Genomic DNA, 12,461 nt, shown 5'->3' with positions numbered 1-12,461 from the left:
GGCTCTACCAGGGTTTCACAGTCTCTTACTTGGATCCCAAATCTCTCACAAAGGCACTTTTGCCTATGGATGGTTGCCAATTTATTGTTGCTGAGTTGGGGAGAGATAAGCAGGAGACTTCCTATTCCACCATCTTGTTGATATCACTCTGAGGTTGGTTCCTTCGGAGGGCTGGGAGGGAGAATCTGTCCCGTGCCTCTGTCCTGGCTTCTGGTGGTTTGCTGGCAAACTGTCCCTTGGCTGATCTCTGTCTTCATATGGCTGGTCTCCCTGTGTGTGTGTCTGTCTCCAGATTTCCCCTTTTAATCAGGACACCAGTCATATTGGAATAGGGACCCATCCTATTCCAGTATGACCCCAGCTTAACCACTTACATCTGCAATGACCCTAGTTACAAATAAGGTCACATTCTGAAGTTCTGGGGGGTTAAGACTTCAACATATGAATTTTAGGGAAATGTAAAGCTTTCTGGGAAACAAGTAGAGTTCTTACTGAAGGAAAGCATAAGGACTCATAATTTAAGAAAATAACCCTACTTTACTTTTACGAAATCATTAGAAATATTATAGACGAATTTCTTTTTTTTTTTCTTAAGTATAATTTCCACTTTATTGTCTTTCCAGGAGACAGTATTTCTTTAGTCTTTAAGGACTTAGCTCTTTACATGGGCTTTGGTGGAGGTCGTGGGGCAGCACCCGCAGGTCTAAATCAGGGTGGAGGTGTTCGGTCCTTCCGGGCTTCCCGAGAACGATTCCTGACTACCTGGCTGTGAATGGCACAACTCATGCAGTAATGCAGTTTCACATACAGATTGGGAAGCACATAGGCGTCGAAAACACTCGCTTCAGAAATGTCCCTGACGGCTGCGGCCTCTATGATGTTCCGAATGACGAACTTCTTAATGGCCTTATCCTTGGGCACGCATCGGGCACAGCTGGTGCAGCGAACAGGCTGCACGTGGCCACGGCCCTTTTTGGCATGACCATTATTCCTTCTTTTCTTGGTCATCTTGGCAGGAGGGGAGACAGCTAGATGAAGTTCTTAATTGTATATGTATGTATGTGATTTATGTATTCATATCTTAGGATTTAAATATACAAAAATGAGCTTTATAGTCTATGGCAGTTTTCAAAGTAAAAATGTTATTTTTCTCTTCTCTGTAACGTCTTTTGTAGTTATTACAGTGATTTAGGTCTTCTGTACTGATAAGTCACACAGAAAACATGTAGATACTAATCACTACAAGAAAAGCCTTTCATAGTCTACAAGCTATAAGTTAGTCTGATTAGTGTAGCAAATCCCAATGAACATGCTAAAGCCCACATACTAATTGTAGCTGTCATTCCACAAACTAACCAAAGTCCTTTTCTAGTTGTAATAGAAAAGGAAAGGAAAGTGGAGGACAGAGATTTTCTGATGGTGTGTGGTCAGATATTGAATACTGACACCTAGGAATAGCAATGGGACTGGAAGGCTGAGAGGCTGAGAGAGCAGTAGAAAACAAGGATCCAGGGATAAATAAAGTGATGGAGGATGGGATCCAAAGAGTGACAGGACTTGTGCCCCTGAGTATGTGCCAAACCACGTTCCTGGATGTACTTTCTTCTAAGAATTGCTTAATTTGGTCCAATAATTTCTCTAATAGCACAATTTTCTAATAAATGAAAGGCTACAGATCTCTGAGAAGACATTCCTGTAACACATGACAAAAGGAGGAAAATACGTCTTCAATTTTGCTGTGTGTCTTAAACAGGAATACTTTGAGTTCATATTTTCACACATTTTAAATTAAAAACTATATTTATTATTAATTCACTAGGGTAAGCTAACAACTACGTATAGCAAATAACTCCCAAATCTCAGCGACTTAACATAATAAATGTTTGTCACTTACCTTATATCAGATGTGGGTCAGCAAGGAGTTGTGGCGTTATTCAGCACCTACGATCCTTTTGATCTGGTAGCTTCCCAGTTTCCTAAGGCCTTGGAGTCCTCTACCATATTCCGTTCAGCTGGCGAGACAAAAAAAGGGAGCAAAAAGTATCAGTCAGGATGTTCCTACAGGCCAGGCTGGAAGTGGCAAATATTACCCCCACTCACATTTAAAGACCAGAACTCAGTAACATGACCCTATGTCACTGAAAGGAGGCTGGACTCTCAAAGTCTACGTTTTGTCCTAAGAGGAAAAAGAAGTTTTGCAACCGTATAGCAGTATCCCTGCCACACACTGAAATCACAATAATTCTAATTGGTCATCATCACAATTGGTAGGAGAGATAGATAGATAGATAGATATACACACACTAGAAGTATGTGTGTGTGTAGAGATTCTTAACACAGGAACAGCATAAGTGAATTTCCAAGCAGAATGTTTGCCTCCTTAAGCTAACACACTTTTTGCAGTTATTTTAGAAATATTTGTGTGCATACAAAAATGTAATGGAAAAACTGAAAGCAAAAACACACGCCATTGCTTAAAGCCATGCTTTGATAAGCCTATTTACTTGAAAATAATACAAATTTTTCTTGGAAAGGATTGATAATGCAGTCTTTTAATTACTTCAGACAGTCTCTTCTCTCAATTCACCCACTTCATAATTAGTGAAGTTATGTTAGCCTAGGCTGAACTGAGATGATAAAAATCAAGAATGTGCTAATTCTAAGAGCCTTTATATTTGCACTAATAAGGAGCTCACCACTTTTTTTTCTTTTCACAACTACTGTAAGTAACTAATATATTTTTTTTCTGGGAAATATCTTTTTTCAATATTGCTGAGTGTCTATCGGCATGTGGAAAAGAATAGGAGCATTGTAGCCTCCCTAAGTGCTATTTAAAGAAATGGAAAGATTGGAAATGCTGTCCTCACTCTAGGGCCTGTTAATCTTTCTTGAAGGTCAAGAGTAATGCTTGGCACTTAGAAGAAAGGAGTCTTGCAGGATCTTGACCAACATTTATATGCAAAGATATGTTGCCATGTGTACTCCAGGGATACAGATTGTAGCCCACCTTGACCATAGCCAACTACCAGTAGAAAAGTAATGTAATGGAAGTCTTACCACTTTTCTTGGGAGGTGTCATGCCCCTCTGAAGCACTGCTGGAGATATTATAGTGCCATAATGAGACTCATAATTCATGTCAGCCCCAAGCCTTTTCACTCATTTATAAATGTTTTAGAGCCCTATGATTCATAATGCCATGAGCTGGTTTTCTTTCAGTACCGTTCTGCTCCCATTAGTACCAACCATTCCTGCTTCTTGCCTAGAGACAAGCCCTGAAGTACATTATATACTTTATATATTATATACTTTATATATTAATATACTTTATATATTATAAAGTTTGGTGCTCTCCTTGAATTGCTATAGTCAAAAATCTTTTCTAGGTACTGAGCTAGTGCAAAATAAAAGTTTTTAGACAAATATTAAAGCTTGAGGAAGAAACAAGAAAGCAAGGAAAAAGTTCTTCGTCTAAGGTATCATTTTAGAGTTATTCTTCATTGTTAATATAATGTACATTTTCTTTGTATGCCAGAACTGTTATACCCTAGGGAAAGGGTAAACATCAATGCTTAACTGACATAAAATTAAGATGAAACTGGCCAACTATTGAATAAAACACAAGTTTTATAATAAGAAGTCTTTTGACCATCATTCTGATTTTTATCTCTTTCCTCATAAATAATGTTTACAATGCATTTTCTTTTCTTTTTAACCTCACTCAGCAATTCATTTTTCCAGTTAATTAAAACAATTAGACATTGCTCTATTGAGCAAAACAAAGCAGTTCTTAAAATCATTTGAAGTCACATAGCATAAAACACATGTTGTCAAGGTGCAGGTAGTCCTTTCATTTGTGAGGCATTTTCTCTATGGCTGTTGCTCTTTGCTGGCAATATCCTCTCCAGAGTCCATTTGCTGTTCTACTCAGCATGACCCATTTATCATCCCCTGAATCACAAAGTGGCATAGCAGTGCAGCACTGCAGAAATGATCTTTGATTCTATTTTACTCAACAAGATTCGTTAGACTCATCTATTGTTTAAAGGTCCACTGAAGGCTCAGTCCAGCTCTAGTTAACTGAGCCAACTCAAATTTGGGCAGGAAGTTATCAACAGCTGCCGATGCCCTATACAATGGGACTTACAATTAAGTTCCTCTGCTAGATCTGGAATCCAATTATCTACAGATGATTTCTGTAGGTCTTTGTTATTGGTCTCCCTGCTGCTTTATGTTGTTAAAGGAGAGCCTGGTATCTCTTCCTAGTTTCAACCCATTACCTCACTCTGAATCTTGGCATCATGTGTAAGGGCTCTTCTGCCCCAGAATGTCCATCATATGGAATTTTGTCCCAGATCCCAGCTCCAAAACTGGAGTTTTGCTGCTGTTAAATGGAGTTCCTCGTGAACAACATCTCTCTTGTGAGTTCAGTATTCATTCCTAACTGGATACTCTACCACCAAATTGAGGTGATGATTGCCAGGCTAATTTCCTCAGACACAGATGGATTTTTTTTTAGCTCTTTTGTTCTCAAATTGCCTACTTTTTGGCCATGGGATTAAACAAGAAGACATTATTTTGCAAACTTTATAGTTTCCTCCTTTACTATGTGTAGAATTATTTAAAAATTGTATTGATACTGAGTGTTTGGGATACAGGAGAGAAGCTGAAAAATATCTGAAGCCATGGCTTCAGAAAAATCAACATTGGGGAGAAGAGCAGAGAATAAGAGAAGCATGGATTCCAAAGAAAAGAAAAAGTTTGTTCTAGTATCCCTAGATGATTTCCAGTAAATTCTTTCATGCCTTAAAAATAAGCAATTAAGAAAAAATTTTAAAACTAACCTCTAAGAGAAAATGCACCAATAAAGAACTTGGGAGACAGATAACACTTAAGATCAGATTGCAGGCTTCACTCTAATCTTGAGTTTATTCTGTTTACTTTACTCTCCTTATGGGTTCACATTTTAGGCTGAGCAATAACTGCCTTCAATCCATCCGAAGTTTGTCATCGTCGTCCATCAATTTAATTTATTGCAGCAGATTTCTATTAGGTAATAACTATAATAAGGAAATAATTTAAGGCTTCCAGGAAATTTTCCAAGTGTTTTATATATGTTAACTAATTTACTCTTTAATAATCTCCATGATGTAAATGTTATAATCATTCCCATTTTACAGGGAAGAAATCTGAGGTACAATAAAGTTAAGGAACTTGCCTAAGTCTGCACAGCCTTTAGGCAATGGAGCCAGGACTCGAACCCAGGAAGTCTGTCATCAACGTCCACACTCAACGCTATAGGCATGTACAGGTCATATACGTACATATAAACCTTGTCTCAATGGTTCTAACCAAAAGTTAATGATTAAAGAAACAGAGTGTATACACTATACAACATATGCAGATATCTGCTTATAAATTCTTGAGGCACAGCTGCTTTGCTTGCAGAACTTTGGCAATTCTGGCAAATAAGGCAATTTTATATTTCACAATTATTTTCATTCATTTTACTCTCCAAACCAGTTCCCTTTCTTGTTTTAACAGGAAATGTAAATTTGTCATACAATTTAGCAGTGTTCTTTAAAAGCGTGTTCCATGGAACATCTGTCTCCAAATCAAATATTCAGATTCTAGGCTTCCACTCCAAACCTGCATCAGAACCTGGGGTGGAGCCTAGGAGCCTGTAATTTTACAAGCTCCTCTGATGTGTTTAACGCTTCCAGAGTTTGATTTAGAAGCTGCAGAGCTTCCTGGCCAGGTTTTAATTTATCACTTCTGTCTGCTCCAATTTAGACTAATTAGTTAGAATATATTAACTTTCCACTCTCTGGTCCTAATTATATACCTAAGAAACACAGCTTCTTTTAAGTTGTTCCTACAGCCTTGACGTCTCCAATCCATATCACAAAGGAAAATAAACTCACATGCTTGTGTTCAACCCATGATTATCCAGTCTTAGTGAAAATGTTACCCTCACTGCCTGAGCAAACACATCATTTATAACTCCCCCCTTCAAGAATTTTTTGTTAATTTACCTTGGATCAATTCTTAGCTAATCACTGGCTGTAAATATTTTGTAGCCTGTTTTCTGCATTTGTCTTAAATCTAGATTTTTTCCCCCTAGTGATCCTTCCAAGCAAAACGTTAAAAAATTTTCTGAAATGTTTGGTATTTTAAGCAGAATAATTTCCCACCAAATTTATGTCCTCCTGTTGCATATGACATTGCCATAGTAATTTCACTGTTGCTCAGCCAAAGTTAAAGCTAACTCAGAAGCCAGAGGCTATCATGACCAACTGGGTACTGAACCACAACAAGCTTAAATTCTTCAAAGCAAGGCTTCCTATACATTGTCCAGTTGATATGAGGAGTAAGTGATGGATGCTAGGATCCCAAACAACTGCTGTGTGGTCTGTCAAAGCAGATGCTATAACAAAAATTTGAAAACTAACTGCAAGGACATACTGAGAGACAATGGTAAATGATGTAAATTATTTGTAAACTGCTAAGAAAGATTAGAAGAGGAACAGATCTCCTGGGTGGTATTCAGTTAAAATGTTAATTCTGAAAAGGGCCACTGGTCAAAATATGAGGCATGACTGAGTAAAGATCAAACAGAGTAAGAACACAATTCCCATAGTCACTTAGAGAAAGTCACAGCATAAGAAGATATTTTGTAAACCTGAAAGCCTATAAAGGCTCTATTATCATTCTTATATATTGAAAGAAAAAATAGTCAGATGTAAATCTTTTCAAATCTACAGTAAATCTGTATTTGAATATTAGTCATATTTCTAATTTCCAGGAATTGTTTTATGTTTTCAACTGCACTGAAATATTGTGGTTAGAAATATTGATTAAAAGAGGGTAACCATTACCTGGCACATTTGGGAATCTTTTAGTTGGAGACTTGGGCAAATGGGTATGAGATTTATTTATAGATCCAGTATTACTTTTCCTGGGTGAGGTAAATCTGTTTTTCTCTAAAGGCTTTACCTTTCACATCAGGAATAAATGTAAATTGCATTATATCAACTTGAAAAAGATTTCTGCATTATAGTGTTAATATCAACACTTTACATTTTGAAAATATATATTTGGAGCCTAGAAGTTTGTGCAAAATCACTTAAAATTTCTGATTCCATTTCCTGTACCTGAGTTAATGAAGCATTTTTGGCCATACCTAGTAATATTATAATCATATTGAGTTACATTAAAGCAATATGAAATATTCATGTTAACTAAATGAATTATCTGGGTTGAGAAAGTATACAAAATATGTATCTATTATAGCCCGTAACTTTGAAACTAACAGTCGTCAGTAAAAAAATTTATTTCCTGGTAAATTTTGCATTTATCCTCAGGATCCACTCTAACCCTCAATGAACTGTTCCCTAAGGGCCAGAATTTTAAAGGGTGCAATTCTGACCTAGCTACGCACAGCCCTCCTTCTTGTCAGAGGCTGCTTGCGTCTTTTCTGATCTAAAGATTCTTTGAGTCATCAGCCTATTCTTAGCCTTCCCTGGGACTCAGGTTTAAGCAGAACATTTCTGAGTTTCCAACTCTCTGCTTCCTCTTTAACAACCAGAGCCACCACCAATCGCAGTCCTCCCATGGACATTACACACCAAACACTATTGGTTTTGGTCAGAGTTTCAACTGAATTGACACCTGCTCAAATGTTTGGATCCTTTATTTTGCAAAACTCAGTTCCTTGCTCTCCAATGTCTTCATGTGGCTGAACTGTGATGTTTTCTCCCTAGTAAAGAAATCTAGGACTAATCATGGTTTATCTTTAATGGCCAGGATACCAGAGGGTTATGATTAAGAAATGCCCTGGGCTTCCCTGGTGGCGCAGTGGTTGAGAGTCCGCCTGCCGATGCAGGGGACACGGGTTCGTGCCCCGGTCCAGGAAGATCCCACATGTCGCGGAGCAGCTGGGCCCGTGAGCCATGGCCGCTGAGCCTGCACGTCCAGAGCCTGTGCTCCGCAACGGGAGAGGCCACAACAGTGAGAGGCCCGCATACCGCAAAAAAAAAAAAAAAAGAAAAAAAGAAATGCCCTTAAGACACGTCTTAGCGTTTCTTTAAGCTAGTTTTTACTGAATTAAACAACTCAGTTAAGTAATCTATATTTATAGTACTGAAAAACTTAAGCAACTCTCCATTTAGATTTTTTAAATCACTAATTGCTTTTTTCCTTCTTCCCTCCCTTTCTTCCTTTCTCTCTTCCTTCTCTTTCTTTTTCTTTCCTCTTCCTTCCTCCCTTTTCCCTCCTTGCCTCACATAGAGTTCTCTCTCTCTCTCTCTCTCTCTCCCCCCCCTCCCCCTGTCTCTCATATTTTGGTATGTGACTTTCTAAACAACATTAATGAAGGGAAACAGATATTTTCTCTAAATAATTAGCCATGAACCAAAAATGGTTCCAAATAAATCTTCCCAAATGGCCCAGAAGAAAGGATTTTCCCCTTACTTTATTTAAAAGCTAATGTGGTCTGATAATGAGATTCCATGAAAAACTAAAAGGCACTGTGCTTTTTTCTCTGTCCTTTGTGTACATAGCCTTTCAGTGGTAACACATTCTCTCTTAATCCATGTTAGGAAAATGTTGAATTTCACTAAAATCTCTCCCCTGCACGAGCCTAAAATGATGCGAAAGGCATGAAACACTTTGTAAATGTAACCACACAGAGGCTGGAATATTATGGATGTGCAGGGCTTTACTCTGCAAGGTAAGATTTGACATGAGGAAAGAGCGTTTAGAATTTGGATGATGGGTCGAGGAGAAGATAAGAAACAGTTTTCAGGAAGGAGAACAGATATAGTAAAGATGGCAATGAATTGTTGCCTATACTTCAATTTCAGAGTATTTATGTTTGGGGGAATTTCTGTAAATGTATTAACCTTTCACCAATGGTTGAGATATATTCAGAAATCTCACTAGATCAACTCCCAGTATATTACTGTTTACCTATTCTTTAGGCTATTCACCTCATGGTTATATTTAATTTGTTAGTCTATGTTATGTTTAATCTGTTAACCTCAAATTTCATAGATTTAACACAAGACAAATTTATTCCAGGCCAATTTCAGTGTTCCTAGTGGGCAGGTTGATGGTTTTGTTTCATCCCGAGGTTCAGGAACATGGATAGTTCCTTCCAGCAGTCATACCATTCCCTTAGTCTCTAAGCAGGTGGGAGAAGAGAAGGCATACCCACTGCATCACTATCTTGGCCAGAAATTGATCAACTCAGTTCCCATTCCATTGAGAAGAACTGGTCATAGAGTCCTACTTAGATGCAAGGGGAGCTTGGAAATGTAATTATTGTGTGGGCAACTGTTTGCCACAACAACCCTAAACTCTGGGAAGCACAAATTTTGATGGACAATTGGCTGTTTCTGTCATATTTGCCAAAAGTCTTAGCTTTCTATAGATAAACCTGAACATCACTTTGGTTAATACTTTTCAGTTCTAACTTTTGCGTTGGGCAGAAGTATATGTTATAGTGCTGTGGAAAATTTAGAAGAAAATATTAAAGAATCCTTAGAGTTTATTCATTTCTTACAAAAGACACTTCAACAAGTAAACAGTCTTTGAAGGTAACAGATTTCTACTTTTCAGTCCTATATTCTTGGATTTTTGTATACTAGTTTAGCAACCAAACTGTGATTTGCAATGTTAATAATTCTCACATAATTTTCATCTTTGCCGGAATATAATATATGTTCTCAACTCTTTAACATTTTCTGATTTTAAAGCATTTCCCATTAAACTTCCCCAGTAGGTCAAGTCTCCAATGCTTTCAATAGTTGCTTGTGGATATCACATAGAATGGTCACAGGGAAGAATACATAGAATCGGGAACCATTCTGCAAAGAGGGCCTAATTAGGTTTTCCCCATTCATAGAAATAGATCTTTCATCAGTGACAATACAGTGCAATTAGGGGAGGTCTCCTGTAACTTGCCATGGGTGCAGTCAGCTGCTACTAATATTTCTTTGGGAAGCACTTGAATAAATGATGTCTCATCATTTTTATGTGAGAATTCCTTCTCATGAGAGTTGCTGTCAAATTCCATATTTAGGACTGAACAATATTAGTCCCTATGGCTTCACATTTAACTCCAATTTTCCTTTTTTTAATGTACGCTTTGCTCTGTGGTTTCTTTAAGCATAGTCCATATATTTGTTAAACACCTCTAACAGGCCTCTTACTTATCTAACACTGTGAAGGATGTGTTGTTCTTCATAGAAATAGCATATTAACAACAATAATACTGGCATCGCATTTAGGGATTACAAATAGGTTTCCATCTTACTCATTTAATATTTATAACAGCTTTGTAAGACTCAGAGAATGACTTGCCAAAGGAAACAGCTGGTCAAAAGTGGAACTGATTTTTAAATTCAAGTCAGTGGATTTTCTACTATATTATGATGCCTATTTTAATTTTATTACAATGCATGAACCTGAAATAATTTGAGTCATATAATTTTGCACTGCTGATAGTAAGTGCATAGAAAGATACCAGTAAATATGTAAAGCTTCATTCAGAACTCTGAGTGACATGCCATCAGCATGGAGAAGATGGTTGGATGGGTAAAGATAAGAAAAAGCTATTCAGGAAAAGGAAACAAGTTCCTGCATAAAATCAGGAATGAGAGGGTTTATGCACAGAAACTGTGAGCAAACTAAAATCTATGCTAGGAGAAGGCAAAGGGGAAGAGAGTAATAAGAAAGGAAGCTAGCTGGGGCTTCCCTGGTGGCGCAGTGGTTGAGAGTCCGCCTGCCGATGCAGGGGACACGGGTTCGTGCCCTGGTCCAGGAAGATCCCACATGCCGCGGAGCGGCTGGGCCCGTGAGCCATGGCCGCTGAGCCTGCGCGTCCGGAGCCTGTGCTCTGCAACGGGAGAGGCCACAGCAGTGAGAGGCCCGCGTACCGCAAAAAAAAAAAAAAAAAAAGCTAGCTAGAGCAGTTAACTGAGGCCTTGAGGCCTAAGTCTGAAGAGCTTGTGAGTCTGGTAGAGAAATGTAAACTTACTACATGGTGGTGGTGAACCAATGTGATTTCTTGAGATAGGAGTATTAGCAGAAAGTGCTTTAAAGAAGATACTTGGCCATGGACTGTGTGATAGCTTGAAAATAGAAAGGCTGAAGTCAGCCAGTCTGTTGCTGCCAGATCAAGATGTGAAAAGGGTTTGGATCCGGTGGCAATGGAGTGTGAAGCAAAAGAGGCCAGGGCTCAGGGCTATATTGGGCATAGAGAGTAAATGAGAATAAATTGTTAAAGATAAAGCCCTAAGGTTTTAATCAAGGAACCTGGAAGAATATGAAATTTAAGGGATAACTTCTTTTCAAAAATAATGTTGAGATAAAGTCTAGTTGTCAAATTACAATTTATGATGTCAGAATAAATACCTTATTTCTAATATAAGTGCTTTTCTGTTGACTGGCCTATTTCTAAGCTATACAATTTTAATTTTATTCCCCAGTATCAGAAATTTCTTAGGGCTTCCCTGGTGGCGCAGTGGTTGAGAGTCCGCCTGCCAATGCAGGGGACACGGGTTCGAGCCCTGGTCTGGGAAGATCCCACATGCTGCGGAGCAACTAGGCCCGTGAGCCACAACTACTGAGCCTGCGCGTCTGGAGCTTGTGCTCCACAACAAGAGAGGCCACGACAGTGAGAGGCCCGCGCACCGTGATGAAGAGTGGCCTCCGCTCGCCGCAACTAGAGAAATCCCTCTCACAGAAACGAAGACCCAACACAGCCAAAAATAAATAACTTAATTAATTTAAAAAAAAAAAAGAAATTTCTTAGAGACTGTGTTTATTAGGTACATATTCAACTATAGGACCATTTTATCTCTTAAGAGTAGGATTCTTTTCCTGTCCTAACAGAAGTGGCTATTGTATCAAAAGTAAGTCAAACACTACATGTCTTCATAGAATAAGCAAGTTTGTTGCTCATATTGTGAAGCTATTAATTCTAACCTTTAGAATAGCTTTTGCCAGTTTATACACAAAACAGCCCTTTGGCTACTGGGCTTTAAAGTAAACATGCTTAAGACACTGTTTCTCAAAGCAGTTGGGTGTTGACAGACCCCCAAAGAATTTTAGAGACCATATTTCAAACTCCCATTTTATAGACAGTAAATCAAAATTTATTCAAAACACAAAGCCAATTAGTAGCAGAAATGGGACTGGGATTCAGATTTCTGACTCTGGATTCAATATTCTAGAATCTTCTACATGGAACATTGTTAGCAATAGATGCAAGAACTTGGATGCCAGGATGTTCAAAGTGATTTTACATCTATTACTTCATAAAGACTGACCAAGGGCCCAATGAATTAGATGCTATTATGACACCTCCCTTTTAGGGAAGAGCAAATGAGACACATACAGTTGGAGTAACTCAGCTAGATATAGTTTGAATAACTCACTTCAGGTCACCTACTAGTGA

At 38.3% G+C, this 12,461-nt stretch overlaps 1 protein-coding gene across 1 annotated transcript; it reads right to left on the bottom strand.

Moving 5' to 3' along the window:
* Window positions 1-610: 610 nt before the first annotated feature.
* On the bottom strand, window positions 611-1,008 carry LOC132524160 (small ribosomal subunit protein eS26-like). The gene has a single exon (XM_060155996.1). It carries the CDS (start codon window positions 1,006-1,008, stop codon window positions 709-711), a length of 300 nt encoding a protein of 99 aa, XP_060011979.1. The 3' UTR covers window positions 611-708.
* Window positions 1,009-12,461: the final 11,453 nt, after the last annotated feature.

This window comes from Lagenorhynchus albirostris, chromosome 8 (assembly GCF_949774975.1).
Source record: "Lagenorhynchus albirostris chromosome 8, mLagAlb1.1, whole genome shotgun sequence".
Classification (NCBI taxonomy): Eukaryota; Metazoa; Chordata; class Mammalia; order Artiodactyla; family Delphinidae; genus Lagenorhynchus; species Lagenorhynchus albirostris.
This window is presented reverse-complemented; position numbering and strand designations above follow the sequence as displayed.

Excerpts from the sequence above, each read along its gene's own strand:
- LOC132524160 (XM_060155996.1), bottom strand. The coding sequence starts at position 1,008 with ATGACCAAGAAAAGAAGGAATAATGGTCATGCCAAAAAGGGCCGTGGC.